At 46.0% G+C, this 16,497-nt stretch overlaps 1 protein-coding gene across 10 annotated transcripts in view; it reads left to right on the forward strand.

The window, feature by feature from the left end:
* LOC121546201 (pleckstrin homology domain-containing family A member 5-like) overlaps positions 1–15,960 on the forward strand; it is a 183,370-nt gene extending 167,410 nt beyond the window's left edge. For 3 of the 10 annotated variants that reach the window (XM_041857279.2, XM_041857284.2, XM_041857286.2), the window contains 20 exons: positions 576–751; positions 1,080–1,417; positions 1,635–1,718; positions 2,696–2,815; positions 3,500–3,553; positions 4,939–5,019; positions 6,990–7,055; positions 7,306–7,386; positions 8,872–9,021; positions 9,194–9,295; positions 9,427–9,579; positions 9,854–10,042; positions 10,730–10,874; positions 11,102–11,235; positions 11,492–11,692; positions 11,873–12,472; positions 13,478–13,629; positions 13,833–14,002; positions 14,150–14,284; positions 14,582–15,960. In XM_041857279.2, coding sequence (XP_041713213.2) covers positions 576–751; positions 1,080–1,417; positions 1,635–1,718; positions 2,696–2,815; positions 3,500–3,553; positions 4,939–5,019; positions 6,990–7,055; positions 7,306–7,386; positions 8,872–9,021; positions 9,194–9,295; positions 9,427–9,579; positions 9,854–10,042; positions 10,730–10,874; positions 11,102–11,235; positions 11,492–11,692; positions 11,873–12,472; positions 13,478–13,629; positions 13,833–14,002; positions 14,150–14,244 — 3,091 coding nt within the window. In that variant the 3' untranslated portion in view covers positions 14,245–14,284; positions 14,582–15,960. The remainder of the gene's footprint in view (positions 1–575; positions 752–1,079; positions 1,418–1,634; positions 1,719–2,695; positions 2,816–3,499; positions 3,554–4,938; positions 5,020–6,989; positions 7,056–7,305; positions 7,387–8,871; positions 9,022–9,193; positions 9,296–9,426; positions 9,580–9,853; positions 10,043–10,729; positions 10,875–11,101; positions 11,236–11,491; positions 11,693–11,872; positions 12,473–13,477; positions 13,630–13,832; positions 14,003–14,149; positions 14,285–14,581) is intronic. The other 7 variants (XM_041857280.2, XM_041857285.2, XM_041857283.2 and 4 more) reach the window with 7 other exon arrangements.
* The last annotated feature ends 537 nt before the right edge of the window (positions 15,961–16,497 follow it).

Raw genomic sequence — 16,497 nt, forward strand, 5'->3', positions numbered from 1 at the left:
ATCTAAAGTAATGTATGTAATATTATTGAGATTAGTAAATATGCTATGCAAATTACTATTCTAATATGACATTGCTAGTATGACCCTCTTTTGACTTCTCAACCGCCTGGTCGAGCTCTGTAATTTCCCAAATAAACATCTAGTTGTAAAAGAAAACTATTGGAAATTCTTATTTGAGTCGTTTGTACTAGGAATTTAAGGTGACATATCTTTTTTTCAACATGTTTTTCAAGAAGACAGTTAAAGGGTTAAGACTGGTTTGTATTCCCTACAGCACATTTCCTGTGAGAGGGAGCTGGAGCCAAGTACCTTTTACAGTAGGTAGTAGGTACTGTACAGTACTGTTAAGACTAACAGAGAGAGGCAGTAAGCGTGCTGTACTTACACTACTAAGTACCTCTTATTGCTCTTTAGGGGTTAGGCCCAGGTTGTTCTCTAGAACTATATAATGCTATATGAATAGGGAGTGGATTGATTGATTGATCAAAGTATTTGTAAATCAAGCTATTGAAAATCATGTTTTATTAGCTGATTCATTGATTGATTTCCCCCTCCTTTTCCCCCCTGTCCTCCAGCATCACCTCCTACCAGACCTTGCCCCGCAACATGCCCAGCCACCGATCCCAGATCGTTCCCCGCTACCCTGAGGGCTACCGTACCCTCCCCAGGAACATGCTGTCCCGACCCGAGAGCATCTGCAGCGTGGCCGGCTCTGTCTACGACCGTACCCTGGCTCCCACATCCAACTCAGGTGATGGGTCTTCAACTTTACTGTTGTACTTGGCTGTCCCAAATGGCACCCCATTCCCTATATAGTGCACTGCATTTGACAAGGGGCTATAGGGGATAAGGTGCCATTTGGGACGCAGTTCAAGACATTACTGTTATACTTGTCTTTCTTGCACTTACACTCACACTTCTTCTTTTCTTTCTGGCACCGATTTTGCAGATAGTTGCTATCTTGAGGTTGTACAGTTTTACTTGTAATGACTGATATATTGTGTTTGTTTTAACCTAGTTTAAGTCGGTGTGGATAAGAGCCTCTGCAAAATGACTAAAATGTAAAACTGTAAATGCAGACAAGAGGCGCTCCGTGAGGGACGACACCATGTGGCAGCTGTATGAGTGGCAACAGAGGCAGGCCTTCTCCAGGCAGGGTCCACCACCACCAGGCCACTACGGAACCCTGCCCAGCCCCAAGACCATGGGGAACATCTCTGAGCACCAGGGGGTGGCCCACTCCATCCCCACATCCCCCTCCCATGGATCCCTGGCCCTCTACCACACCTTCTCCCCTCCGGGCCAGCACCGCAGAGACAACCCACCAGGGTCGACCAGGTCCGAGGTGTCCTCACCCGTCTTCAGAGGGGACCAGACTATGACTATAGACCGCAGGCACAGGACTCACCTCACCAAGGTAATGGACAGGGAATGGACCACAATCATCTAAGCCAGTCTTACACATCAAAATAATCACCAGGGGTTTCAAGCACACAGAAATGACTGGAAATGATCTGCATTGAGCAGTAGTTATTAGGTTTATTTTAAAGCATTCATTTGACTTGTCTGCCAGTTCAAATCAATACATGTAACAGAACATCCTGTCCTCCTCCTGTCCTGTCTCTCTCTCTCAGTATAACTACCCACCTGACCGCCGGTCCATGCCAGCAGGCATCCCAGTGCAGACCATTACCCCACAGTCACTACAGGGCAAGACGGTGAGTCACCTAACCCCGACCTCCTTCACCTCTTCTCTGCTTTCTTGTCCTCCTGTCCTGTCCTCTCATCTCTCCTGTCCTATTTTCTCTAAAAAACAATGCATTGTGAATGATAGTTATGCTATTGGTATGATTTCAATGTGACAGGAAAAAAAACATGTTTGAGGCACGCAATGTTTGACACGCAAGCTATCATGTATTACTGTCATTCTGTCATGCTACAATGGATAGCCTGTATGAGTAAAATATTTCTGTCAGAGTATGTGCCTTGTTACATTCTCTGCTGTCTATTATTGCAAGCATTTGTTATTTCTGTCAGTAGCAGACACAATGTGATTAAAATAATGACATTGTCTTTGTGATGATACGGAGAGAGAGACAGTGGCACCAATGAAATTGCCTTCTGGCTGTGTCCTCTCAAATTGAGTAAACTGGAATCAGCCGGAGAGATTGATATTCTGCACAGTTGATTTTGTAACTCTCTGAATATTATTGTGATTGCGCAACTTCAGTGGAATGCACGCAGTGGGGCGGTTTCAGAAGGCAGTTGTTGAGAAATATTTGTCAAGTGATTTGAAATGATCGCTTTTTACTGTTACTGAATATATTATCTATTTTTTTTCACATCCATTTGATGGAGAGTTACTCAGTTTGGAGGCAGGGGACTAAGGCAGTTTATTTCAGCCAGATTCTCTAAAGGTGCAAGTCCTAAAGCCCAGCCCCAGCCGAGACCCCAAACCAGTGTTTCCAAAGTGTTTCCAAAGGCCTCTTGGGTTGTGCCTAAAGACTTGTCAGAGTCCTGGTTAGAAACATAGCTTTATTTAATCCCTGCCCTAACCAGTCACAACTTTTCCTCAATTTCAAATAATTTCCCAACGGAAAATCAAGAGAGGTGTGGTTAATGTATTTGTTAATTGATCGACGGCTTGATGAATTGACTGTCTCGTTATCTCCTCTGTGTTTATGCTGTTGTGCAGCCAGAGGAGCTGACCCTGCTGTTAATAAAACTACGTCGCCAGCAGGCTGAGCTCAACAGCATCCGGGAGCACACTGTGGCTCAGCTAATGATCCTCAGCATGGAGGGGCCCAACGCCAAGGTTAGCACCAGGAGGGTGCACATGCACAGCATGTCATTGGTCATCTCCAGGGGTGGTGTGTGTGGGTGGGTGGGTGGGTGGGCGTTGATGTGCCATCTCCATGCAGCTCAAGGCTCTATGAGCAGGCCATGCATTCTAGTGAATGAATATGATGTGTTTGCTCCTACCTGTGTGGTTCAGTGGTGTATGGTTGAGTTTTGGTTTAGTTTTGAACTCCTTTCAACCCTTTGGTGTGCTGCGTTCATCTGGCCTTGATTTCATCTTTTGAACTGTTGACAAGCATAGGACAGCATGGTATGAGTATCATGTGATTGCCTGCTTGTTGTCTGCTGTGGTTTCTCATTAGTGTTGGTAAGTAGGCAAGTGTTGGTAAGTAGTTTGATATGATGTGTAGTGAACAAATCTACTTGCAACTTCGGGTTTTGCATGGTTTGATTTAGTTCAGTCATCAACAGTAAATGGCGGTTCATGCTTCAGATTAATACCAAAGCCACAGTAACAACTTCCTCTATCATCTCCATCTTTCACTATCAGCCTGTGCTAGTTCTTCCTCTATTTCCTACTGCTTCCCTCTCTCTCTCTCTCTCTCTCTCTCTCTCTCTCTCTCTCTCTCTCCCCTCTTCTCTCTTTCTCTCCTGTCTAACTCTTCTCTCCTCCCTCTCTGCTGCTGACTTGTGATGTTAGAGTGAGGTCCTGTCTCATCACCTTCAGAGGAACCTCATGTATCTGGACAGCCAGGTGAGGAGTACGGCTCTATCTCTGGTTGCTCTGTCTCTCTCTCTCTCTCACTCTGTCTGTGTTTCTCTGTTTCTCAGGGTTAGTCATACACCCAGCTGCTCTCACTCTGCCCAGGGTTATTAGCGCCTCAAATGCCAGGGCCTCCTCCTTTTAGCCTTTTCTCTTTTCTGTCCTTTCTCTCTAATTTTCACTCTTTTCTCTCCGGCCCTCCTGAAGTATATACCGTACACTGCAGAATAGGAGCTGCGCAAACCTGCATTCCCACGGGAGACATATTGGCTAGCTCAGTACAAGAATAGTAATAATACTTTAAAACTTTTTAAACGACTTTCCTTGCCGTGGTAATGCTGCCCTAAGCTAATAAGCGTACATGGTTTTTTGCTGTATAGTTCGTACTGTCCCTGGAGAATACTCTTTATAAAAAATATAAAAAATAATTAACGCTTGAGAAAGCACGAGAGCAAACTTAAACTTTTGAGGATGAAGGGAACCTTAAGGCATGTTGTGTTTTTAACTTGATGATGTGTACCTGTAGTAAGTTAGTCATGTCATTATCATAATGTAATTAAGACTATATAGAAACAACCTCCGGGGTTTCAGGTAAAGTAGCTAGGCCTAGCGACCGAACGTTCTGACTAATGCTTACTCAGGCATAGCTAATCAGGGCAGACGTCTAAAGTTGCCGTTTATTTTTGGAATGGGCCCTCCAGTTGAGAACTGGGTTTCCACGATAGATAAATAATTGAGTACCTGTTTCTGAAAAGGTCATGTTCAGCAGGAGAAACCACTCTACCGTGTGTACACGGGGACCTCACTTAGTGACTTCACTGAGTCTGATTGTGACCCCTCTTAACCAAATGTGAAATGATTTGATCTGCCATTTCAAAGGCTTTCACCTCTAATGGCAGGCAATTTCACAGCGGTTATGAATGAACTTTAACTTGCCACCGCGCTCGTTCCTCTGGTCCATAGGCTCTGATGCATGCAATTGTTTTGCTATTAGTTGGTAGTTATTGGTCGGGGTTGATATGAACGATGACATTAAGCAAAGCAGGACGTTATGTCTCTCCTCCGTCTGCTGAGAGGGACTGGTAATATTGTCTTTTGGACCCAACTGTAGCCTCCTTGTATGTGCTGTAAACGTACTACGACTTCTCCTAAGAGGTCTGGGCCTTTATGGCACAGGTGGTAGTTATAACCACAGGGTTGTTGGCTCAAGCCCCTGTCTCCCTCAATCACTAGTACACTATGACAACACTGTGTTCTTTATTTCTATGGATCCTTATTAGGCTGTGCTGCTGTGTTCAGTAACTAACACCTATATTGTACTGTTGTGTATTGTTCCTCCCTTCTCTTCCACCCTACCTAACTTCGATCTCCACTAGACGAAGGACAATGAGCCGTTAATCTTCATGATTCACACTATGATTGAGAACTCTGCTCCAAGGCCTCAACTGTACCAGCAAGTAAGGTCTTATTGGCAAACCAATGACTCTTCTCCTCCACTCCTCTCCTCCCTTCATCATCAATCCCTCCTTTTGTTCACATTGGATGCAGTCAGTCAGTCGTCGGTTCCCCCTCTTCCTGGTGTCATGATCACAACATTGTTTGATATGTACCTTCATGTGTTGTTTTGACTACAGCACATCCTCTTCATCCATTTTAGTTTTTTTGGTCAGTCCAAGGTTGGACTGATGTTAGCATGGCTTATGGTGGATGCTACATAGCCATGCCCATCCTACCTCATTGTAACTTGATGGTATTGTTGCTGTTGGGTATGATGGTGGATGCTACCTTACAGCCATACCCCATCTTCCTGCAATACCAATGCTGTTGTTGATGGATCTTATGTTTGATAGGTACTGTACGATCACTGTCAAATCAGCACCTCTCTTCTCTGTGCTTTGTAATATAATTTTCTGTCTGTCGATATGTGGGTACGATAAGAGCTCAATGCAAAACATTTTATTGATGAATTCAATAGAATCACTTCCTTTTTTGGGTGGTGGCCCGAGTGTAACACTGATTCAACGAGTGCAGGGGTATTTTATTTTTAGCTGGGGAAATTGTCCTGGAGGGAGTAGTGTGTGGGTTCCATAGTCTGGCCTTTCCACTGCTATATTATCACTTTATTACAGGCTTTTAAAGGTTGACTTCAGCCCTGCTCTCTTAAACCTCCCCCTCTTTAGCCATCCTGGGGTTGAAAATCACCTGCCTGCTCCTTAACTGAAGTAGTCAGGAGAGTGAGGATGGCTGGTTTTCCCAGGTGTGTGTGTGTGGGTGTGTGTGCGCTGTGTGCGTTAATGTGTGTGCCTCCGTGAGGGCCAGATTTAGCCCAGGTCTTTTAGAGGTTTTCATTAGTCAAGCTCCAGCCATGACAGAGTGTACCGGGGGACAGCAGTAATGAAGAGCGCACCGAGGGGACAGTAATTAGTGTGGCACAGGGCAGAGCTGCCAGCACAGAGGACTATACATCCAGCCTAGCCAACCACTACAGCAGCCCTCTAGCCTCTCTTAAAGCTCTGTGTGTGTGTGTGTGTGTGTGTGTGTGTGTGTGTGTGTGTGTGTGTGTGTGTGTGTGTGTGTGTGTGTGTGTGTGTGTGTGTGTGTGTGTGTGTGTGTGTGTGTGTGTGTGTGTGTGTGTGTGTGTGTAAGAGCATCCTCCACTAGTCTCTGGTGACCTCCTGATGCCAGCTTCCTGTCCTCTTCATAGCTTCTTCACAGCCCTGGAGCCTCCATCAGTAGGACTGTTATCAGTGATGCTACTGAGGTGGAAAACACAGTCTGATTTCCCAGCAGAGGGGGCTGACACTCCTTATTATGAAATGGAAATTTGGCCTGAGAAGTTGTATCCGAAGTGTTGTAAAGTCATAAATCATGAGAAGAGAAGGTCAATGAAATTGCATGGAGAGCTCCATCGCTTCACCCCCTCTCTCTGAGCTTCATTGACCCTTGGACAACTCTTATAAGGACGCAGATATTTACCATGAAAACCACATCACAATGAATAACCAGACCATGAGTGCATCTCAATACTCTAGTGGCCTCTTCTCCTTGTGTCATCTCCTTCATCTGCACTGATCGGAAGACACGGGACGGCTGTAAGCAATATGGTGGATACCTACTAGAAATGTGCTTTCACCAGTCCAGTTCTTTAACTAGGAGACAAGTAGACTATTGAGAAGCACCCCGTCATGGGTCTGTATTACATGTTGTTTTGCAGTACCCTGTCTATGGCTGTCTTCCCTCAGGCAGCCCAATTCTGAAATGTTTTCCAATAATTGGTCTTTTGATCAATCACATCAGATCTTTTAAAATCAGATCTTTTTCTGAGCTGATCAGATTGGTCAATAGACCATTTAGTGAAAAGAAGATCAGAATTGGGCTGCCTGTGTAAACACAGCATGCGTGTCTCTAAGGCTGTCTGGTGTTTCAGATCAGCCCTGAGGACTACAAAGACAACTCCTACAGCCACCAGAGGCCAGAGGACATCGACATAGACGTAAGACCAAGTGCTTTATTATTGTCTTGTCTAGGTAGGGGGAAAAGTATTCCTTTCCCTTTGCACGTATCCTCTAGTCTAGACACACAGCAGTTGGCTTCCTAGACAAAGATTGAAAGATTCAATTAAGTTAATAGAATACCACACTGCTCAGCTCGGTGGAAAAATCCTAATTCAATGCAGAATTCTTACCAACCACTGTGTGTGTGTGTTTCTTACCAACCACTGTGTGTGTTTTTGTGTGTTTCAGACTAAGCTGAGCAGACTGTGTGAGCAGGACCGAGTGGTGAGAACACAGGAGGAGAAACTACAGCAACTACACAGAGAGAAGGTAACTATATAGTGTGCAATAATAGTGATTTTTGATTGACTACCTCATCTTTGTAACACACACATACAATTAAGTGACCACTCCCGAGTGGCGCAGTGGTCTAAGGCACTGCATCGCAGTGCTAGCTGTGCCACTAGAGATCCTGGTTCGAATCCAGGCTCTAGCCGGCCGCGACCGGGAGACCCATGGGGCGGCGCACAATTGGCCCAGCGTCGTCCAGGGGAGGGGAGGGAATGGCCGGCAGGGATGTAGCTCAGTTGGTAGAGCATGGCGTTTGCAACGTCAGGGTTGTGGGTTAGATTCCCACGGGGGGTATGAAAAATAATAATGTATGCAAAGAAGGGGACATATTGGTAGATGGGTAAAAATAATAGACATTGAATATCCCTTTGAGCATGGTGAAGTTATTATTAGACTTTGGATGGTGTATCAATACACCCAGTCACTACAAAGATACAGACGTCCTTCATAACTCAGTTGCCGGAGAGGAAGGGAACCGCTCAGGGATTTCACCATGAGGCAAATGGTGACTTTAAAAGAGTTACAGAGTTTAATGGCTGTGAGGATTGAGCAACAACATTGTAGTTACTCCATAATACTAACCTAATGGACAGACTGAAAAGAAGGGAGCCTAGCCTGTACAGAATACAAATATTCCAAAAGATGCATCCGGTTTGCAACAAGTTGTACTGCAAAACATGTGGCAAAGCAATTCACTTTTTGCCCTGAATACAAAGTGTTATGTTTGAGAAAAATCTAATAAAACACATTACTGAGTACCACTCTACGTATTTCCAAGCATAGTGATGGCTGCATCATGTTATGGGTATGCTTGCAATCACAATCCAGGTGTGGAAAGCTCTTAGAGACTTACCCAGAAAGACTCACAGCTGTAATCGCTGCCAAAGGTGCTTCTAAAAAGTATTGACTCAGGGGTGTGAATACTTATGTAAATTAAATATTTATGTATTTCATTTTCATTTTCAACAAATTTGCGAAAAAAAAAAAAACAAACACTTTGTCATTATGGGGTTGTGCGGACATTTTTTTTATTATTATCCATTTTGAATTCAGGCTGTAACACAACAAATATGGAATAAGTCAAGGGGTATGAATTATTTCTGAAGGCACTATATATCATGGATCTCATGGTCACTCCAAGGCTATCAACCCTCCTCTGCCAGGCTTGTACCACAGGTACACAGTGTATAGACTAGCTAGCAGACTCACAGCTGAGAACTGAGACTTCCCCAAAGCCTCTCTCCCTCTGACAGCAGCCCTAGCCTGCCCCCTAGGGTCCTGGGAGTGGCGGTACACCCTTTTGATGACGGCGATGCTATGATAATGGGTGTGGTTGGTTCTTTGCCTGTGGTTCTGTTTGTGTATCTGTGTGTAGTTGTCTGACAAATGTTAGCAGTAGATGTTGTGCTGACCTGTGTTCTTCTTCTTCTTCTTCTTCTTCTTCTTCCTCCTATCTCTCTGCAGCACACCTTGGAGACGGCGTTGCTGTCTGCCAGTCAGGAGATAGAGCAGAGCTCTGAAAACCCAGCAGCCGTACAGAGCCTTATACAGCAGAGAGACGTACTGCAGAATGGACTGCTCAGTACCTGTAGAGAACTGTCCCGAGTCAACACTGTGAGTTCATGTGTATACACACACACACAGTACATGCAGATGTCAACACACACACACACTGATCAGCACCTGTCAAGATCTCTCCAGGATCGATGCTGTGAGTCAGTGCACACACGCATACACACGTGCACACACACAGGTTGTCTAGAAGTGACACCCTCTCGTCCCTCAGGAGTTGGAGCGGTCGTGGAGGGAGTATGATAAAATGGAGTCTGGAGTCTCTCTGGCCAAAACCAACCTGTTGGAACAGCTAGAGGCCCTGGGCAGCCCACAGGTAAGACACACACTCTCTCTCTCTCTGTCTCGCTCTCTCTCGCTCTCTCTCTCTCAACCACTCACACACATGCAAACACACATTTCAAGATGGAGAGTGTTTTTAATCATTTTCTGTCACTGGGTGAGCAGACAGAGCCTCCCAGCCAGCAGCATGTCCAGATCCAAAAGGAGCTGTGGAGGATCCAAGATGTGATGGAGGCTCTGGCCAAGAACAAACCCCAGAGGACCACTGACACTGGTTTCCTTGGTTCCAAACCCATCTCAAACCTACAGAAGAACGAGGTGAGTCTCACTTCTACTGTGTGGATAAAGAAAAACATCAGAAAATGTCAAGACCAGATAAATACTGTATATAGTCATAATCTGTGCATGGAGTCTTTGTGAACTGATTTAGAGCTGTCCGCAGCCTACATGTGAAACGGATGTGAGGCAGATAACTCCACTCAATGCCACAGGAGGCTGTGCTGATCTGTCTAAGCAGGGTCTGGTGTGGCATACTGTTGTCCCAGCGGTGTTTCAACAACAACTTTCTATCTATCCTCTCCTCATGCGGCAGCCGGTGACCTTGTTCCGGTCACTCTGTCCTCTCCTGGAGGGTGACCGTCAGCCCCCCCGCCCGCCCCTCCCCCAGTCCTACGGCTCAACAGAGCGCCCTCCCGCTGTACCCCCCCTTCCCTCCCTCTCGGGCGCCCGTCCGCCCCCACACACAAGCAAGCCCAGTCAGAGGAACGGAACACACAGCAGTGTAAGACACGCTGACCCCTCACCCCTGTCCTCGTGCTTCATCATCACTACTTGCCCTTAAGCACTGATCTAGGATCAGTTTACCCTCACCCAATTCTAATCTTAACCGTTAGGGCGAGGTAATACAAAACTGATCTTAGATCAGTGTCTAGGGGCAACTTCATCCTACTCTGTACAAGACCTGTACAAGTTGACCCCTGACCCTCCACCTTTACCCTCACCATACATGGTTCATCTCTCATCGCCAACTTGGTTCACCGTTGTGACAATTTTCATTTGCTCTGAACCATTTGTCATTTGTTTTACCATTTGTAGACATTCCGATTTTTCCCTGCCTCTTACCCTGGAGTGTTGAGTTTGACGTGCTCATTCCTTTGGTTTATCATTTCAGTTTGTTCTTCGGTTTGGCTTGTTCTTGTTTCCATGGAAGTGTGTGTGATTCCATCCCAGTAGTCATTCTGACTGTGTCTGAGTGCTGTGCTGTGCTGCGGTGTGACTACTCTTAATGTTTGGAGGTTTCATTTAAACGTTTTCTGCTTTTAAATTTCCCTCGACTATCCATAGGTCATATCCATCGTGACCACTTTGTGACCTGCGTGTGTGCGTGCGGGCGTGCACATGTGCACGTGCCTGTGTGTGTTTCCTATGTGTGTACCTCTCAGTATGCTGACTCCCTGTCCCTCTACAGCAAGGTCCAGACTACCGTTTGTATAAGAGTGAACCAGAGCTGACCACTGTAGCTGAGGAGGTGGATGATAACAATTTAGAGGACAATGACAAGGACAGACTACAAACAGAGCTGACCACTGACAAGGAGCCTGCGGCCACTAAAGGTCAGTCGCTGTCTGTCAACACTGTCCAGTTTGGTCACGCTGCCATTGTAATTCAGTGAATTCAAGAATTAATTAGAAATTCCAAATGTTAACACATACAAGGTATACTTATAAAGAGTATTATAAGTATGATTTAAAAAGGGTTTCTAAGTACTTTATAAACTGAATGTAAAAAATGTAACACCTCTAATGGTTTTGTAACTGACTTAGTCCCTCATCCCTCCCAGTCCCATTAGGAGTACCAGTCTACCCAGTGGGTATCGTGCCCCCCAGGACCAAATCCCCCATGAGCCCCCCAGAGTCCTGCACTATCGCCTCCTACGTCACCCTGAGGAAAAGCAAGAAGCCTGACCCCAGGACTGTAAGTCTGACTCAGCACTTTAGGGAATAGCAGGGGAACTGAGCTATATACTGTCTCTAGAAAACATATTAGAAACTGTTTTTTGATAGACAGGACAGCACTAATTTTGGATTCGGAAGTGCTGCTATTACTATTAATTCCCTGCCATTTTGACCACTACAAGCGCTGGAGATAGACAATAGACAGGCAGATAAAACATACTTGGTGTAACAATAATCCAACGTGACTGATTCCTGCTCCACTGCTCCCCCTGTAGGACCGTCCTCACAGTGCGATGGAGCAGACGTGCAGACCGGGGGAGAGGGAGAGCGGCAGAGCCAGGATGAGTGTAGAGGAGCAGCTGGAGAGGATCAGGAGACACCAGCAGGCCACGCTCAGGGACAAGAAGAGAAGTAGCAGCACTGTTTCCCCCTCACGCTCTCCATCCTTCTCCAAGGAGAACCCCTTCATTACACAGGTAAGTCCTCCTCTGTTTGGTGTGTGTGTTTGATAGGACTTGATGTGTACATGGCAACAGAGAAAGCTGGAGGGGGGTCTGTCTGTGTGTGTGTGTTGATAAACCTTGTTTCACAGAGTTGAGTGTGGTTGTGTACACACTGTAAAACTGAGTTATTCATTTGGCTTGTGTGTGCTACAGGTCAGGCGGGAGGAGGCAGTCTACACAGACACCCGGGAGCTGGAGGCAGCACTGCAAGACCTGGAGGAGGTCAGAGACCGAGTTACAGAGCAGCTGGAGAGGGACAGGACTGCAGCCGTGGAGCTGGAGAGAGACAGAGGTGCAGAACTGGAGCTGGAGAGAGACAGGGCTGCAGCAGCTGCAGAAGAAGAAATGGAGAAGGGTCGAGCTGCCATAGAAAAGCTGGAGAGAGACATGACTGAGGTGGCTGCAGTGGTGGAGCAGGAGATGGCCAGGACTGCTATGGCTGGAGACGAGGAGTTGGAGATGGACAGGGCTGCAGAATTGGAGCTGGAGAGAGACCGGACCACAGTGGCAGCAGCTGCAGAAGAATTGGAGAGGGCTAGAGCTGCAGCTGAAGAACTAGTCAGAGAGAGGACTGCAGTGTCTTCGGAAGAGGCGCTAGATATTGACGAGGCTGCATTGGTGGAGCTGGAGATGGAAATCACTGTAGTGGAGGAGATCAGCTACAGAGCTGAGGAGGTGGATGTCATCCCTGTTCCCAGGCTGAGTGCGGAGGAGCCACAGCCCCAGACGGAGTGCAACATCATGGACACAGAGGTACGGGAGAGTCCCTACTCACACAGACCACCAGACAGCAGAATATGTATGGCAGACAATATCATTTGATATGTATGTTGATGACTAGTAGGAGTGGTGACTGAGTCAGTATGGTGTACTGTAACTCTGTATGAATAAGAAAGATACATACAAAGGATGCACAGAGCACTGTATTCCTTAACTGAAAAATGAATATTTTCAAAGAGAGTATTCAGAGATAAAGGAAAGACTTGAAACATATTCCCTGTCCAAGGACAAATGTATATCGAATCCAATAACATTGAGCTAAGAGTGTTTCAGGGTTTTAGGGTGTAAATGGCTGTGTTGTGTTGGCAGCAGCCTGGTCTCCGTGTTAATGTCCTTTAATCTGATCTGGGAGGCTAATGGAGGCTCTGTGGACGTGAGGAGGATCCAGGCTGGATTTAGGGGTTTATCTCTGGGCCTCAGCCCAGCCGTGGTGACTCACGCTGGGCTACAGAGAGAGAGACGCCTCCCAGAGCTGGCCTGAGCTCCACGGAATCTCATGATCTGATGATGATGATGATGCAGTTGGATCAATTATTGTCCTCTAATATAGTAGCCCAGTTTTAAAATAATATGGCGAAAGCTCCTTAAGACCATTGGTTATCACCATGTGCCTTATACCAGTGTGTCTCAACTCCAGTCATTGTGGATCCCCAACAGTACACATTTTTGTTGTAGCCCCGGACAAACATTGCTGATTCAACTCATGGAGGGCTTGATGATTAGTTGACAAGTTGAATCAGGTGTGCTTGTCCGGAGCTAGAAAAAAATTTGTACCGCTAGAGTTACTCAAGGACTGGAGTGGTGCCTTACACCTACCCGGTTTTTTCAGATCCCCAAATACCGAAGAGGTAGCCGCTAGGGGTTGACATTAGACCACCAAGATCGTGTTCAGTAGGGCATTTCAAAACATATTTTCCTGTTTGGTACCTCCTGAACACAGCCCAGACTACAGTCTATCTCACTGTCCGTGTGTTGCAGGTGTCAGAGACCCAGATGATGGTGATATCAGATCAGGGCGTGATGCCCCTGTATGTACAGTACCTGATCCCTGAACAACATCGACAGCAGGGGGAGAGGGAGACTGAGAGGAGAATCACCCACACTCCTAACACCATCATTCACCACAACAGGTGAGACCAGCTGGGCCTCACCAGGACATATCTTAGTCTCTCTGGATCGATAGCAACTTTGACCCTGTTTGAATACTTTAAAACCATCCCTTCCTTCATCTGACTGTATTTAGATCAGTGACTACCTCATTAAAGGTAGAAAGGAAGGATGGGTTTTGTAAGTATTGGAATAAGGCCTGAATGTGAAGATGTGACTGTGCCAGTTTGCCAGCTGCTGTGTCAGAAGCACTGACTCCTGAGCCTGAGGAGGATGACTTGAAGCAGAGTGAGGCGGTGCAGGGGGAGGCCCCGGAGCATGAGACGCAGAGGAACATTGACATATCCTATGAACTACCAGCAGAGGGAGCTAAACTCAACAACAACATGATGGCAGGTAAGAGAACCCAGTCAGAAGATCGCTTTGTTAATGATGATTGATTGATGGAATGATTTATGTATTGATTGATTGATATATATAATTGATAAATGTCAAAGCACTCACGTATGTGTTGTGGGTTTGCCCTGTGTGTGTTGTTTGCAGTGAAAAGCATGCCCTCTCCGCCCCAGTCCTCCTCCTCTCCTTCTCCTCCATCTCCTCCTCAACTCACTGACGGATCCCACTTCATGTGTGTGTAGACGTGTCGAGGAGGTGGTTCTCTGAACTGAACTACACTCAGTAAGAGACTTCTCTGTCCTTACCTACAACCTTTGACCTTTATCCATCTCTACCTATCACCCCCTAACCTCAACTTCAGGGCCCATTACTCAGCCCTCAGATTTACCCCTCCAATCGACACAGATCTTCCCAGCAGGCAGTGTCACACCAGCCATTTAAACACAGCCATCATTTGTCGTCTAAGCAAAAAAGCAGTGTTAACATTTTCTCTGATTTTTTTTAGACGTGGCTTGTGACCTCTGCTATGCTCATCTGTCTCTTCACCTCTCTTCCCTCTCTTTCCACTCATCCCTGCAGCCCAGACGTTGACCCTGGTGAGCAGTGACTCATGAGCGATGCCAGCCTGGAGACCCAAGATGGCATCCTACAGAGCCAAGATGGCACCAGCCAGCCTGCACAGAGCATGCCCAGTAGCTCTCTGTGTGTATAGAAACGACTGTAGCCAGACAGACAGAAAGAGTAGATCCACAGGCCTGCTTGTACTACTTACTGCCTGCCTACACAATAACTGTGATGCCAAACTCTCTCATTCACACACAGAGATATCAGAGGACAAGATAGGATTACCAGAGTGATAATGGGGATAATTGATTATTATTACAGGTATTATGATGGTCTGTTATTTTGGACATGTTCTGTGAGGAAGTGTTGAGTGTCTATGAGCTGAGCACTGCTGTGAAGAGGAGAGGACTGTACAGTTGTAAATAAGAGCACTAAAGGAGTCTCACACTGGGAAGATCTCAAATGCATACTCCTCGCGTCCTATCTCCTCGTCTTCTTCTCAAAACCCACTGGAGGAGAAGGTCAGAGGGGAGGGACCTCTGGCTTTCTCATCCAATGGGTTTTGAGAAGGAGACGATGACCTGAGGACGCGAGGAGTATGCATTTGAGATCTTCCCACAGTCACACACTATGGAGAGGGCCAAGCACCAAATCTACACACACTAAGGCAGTGCTTTACTTTAACCACACGGGGGCGCCATATGCTCTTGAGTTTTTTTTTACTGGTTTTATTCCAATTTAAGTTTTTTACCTGAGGCCCTAACGTTTAATTTTTCACATATTTTACACCACACAGTCCCTCATTGTTCAAACAATTTGTTAATATATAAATATATAAAACATATAAAATTAACTAACTATACAATGGGTTTATACTTCAATAAGGTACCACCCTATTGCTGCTGATGGACAGAGTTTAAATATTTTATTAAGGTTGTGTTTATTTATGTCGGGAGGATAAAATAAAATACAATTTGGTTGTCAGCGGGATCTGGTCGCTGCCGACAACCACACGTGAATGTCCTGGGTTAGAATCGATCTGCTTCTCTATTTTTTTTTTTATGGCTGAGATATATTTAAAGTAAAATATAGAAGAAAGATCAAATAGTTTTAAGATATTAGAGTTGTGTGTTAGATTCTGTCTGGTTGTGTGGAGTCCTGGACAGAGAGAAGAGAATAGCACATGTATAAGCAATAAGGAGACGTTTTGTTCCTCCAGGACTTAAAATATAATGTACATAAATGTAAAGTTTCATTGTATAAATGATGTACACCATAGAAAGAGCAGAGCAGATATTATAACTATGAGGGTGTTATTATTATTAGAGTTAATATGCAAAATGTTCATATCTCATCTGTTTTATATCATGTGAAATAAATGTTGATGTTCTTAACTGCTGTGGTGGGAGTTTATGTTATGACACGAGCTAAATATATATTTTTTTAAATGTCCCCTCCCTCTCTCTCTCTCCCCTCCCTCCCTCCCTCCCTCTCTCCACTCTCTCTCTCCCCTCTCTCCCCTCTCTCCCCTCCCTCCCCTCTCTCCCCTCCCTCTCTCTCTCTCCCCTCTCTCCCCTCCTCGCTCTCTCCCTCTCTCCCCTCCCTCTCTCTCTACCTCTCTCCCCTCCCTCTCTCTCTCTCCACTCCCTCCCTCCCTCTCTCTCTCTCCCCTCCCCTCCCTCCTCTCTCTCCCCTCCCTCCCTCCCTCTCTCTCTCTCCCTGTACATGAGGAGAAGAAAGAAGGAATTCCATTTCCAATGCTTCCTGCTGTTTTGTTTTTGTCATGTTACAGATATGATTTCCTGATCACTGATATGATAGAAGCTCTGATGGTGCTGAAGAGGAGACATTGACAAACTTTAAAGGTCAAGAAACTCCTTTCTGCATCGTTGAGGGACTGGGACCACTTCCCCCTCCCCCCCCTCCCTCCC

The sequence above is a fragment of the Coregonus clupeaformis genome, unplaced genomic scaffold (genome assembly GCF_020615455.1).
Source record: "Coregonus clupeaformis isolate EN_2021a unplaced genomic scaffold, ASM2061545v1 scaf0692, whole genome shotgun sequence".
In the NCBI taxonomy this organism is placed as follows: domain Eukaryota; kingdom Metazoa; phylum Chordata; class Actinopteri; order Salmoniformes; family Salmonidae; genus Coregonus; species Coregonus clupeaformis.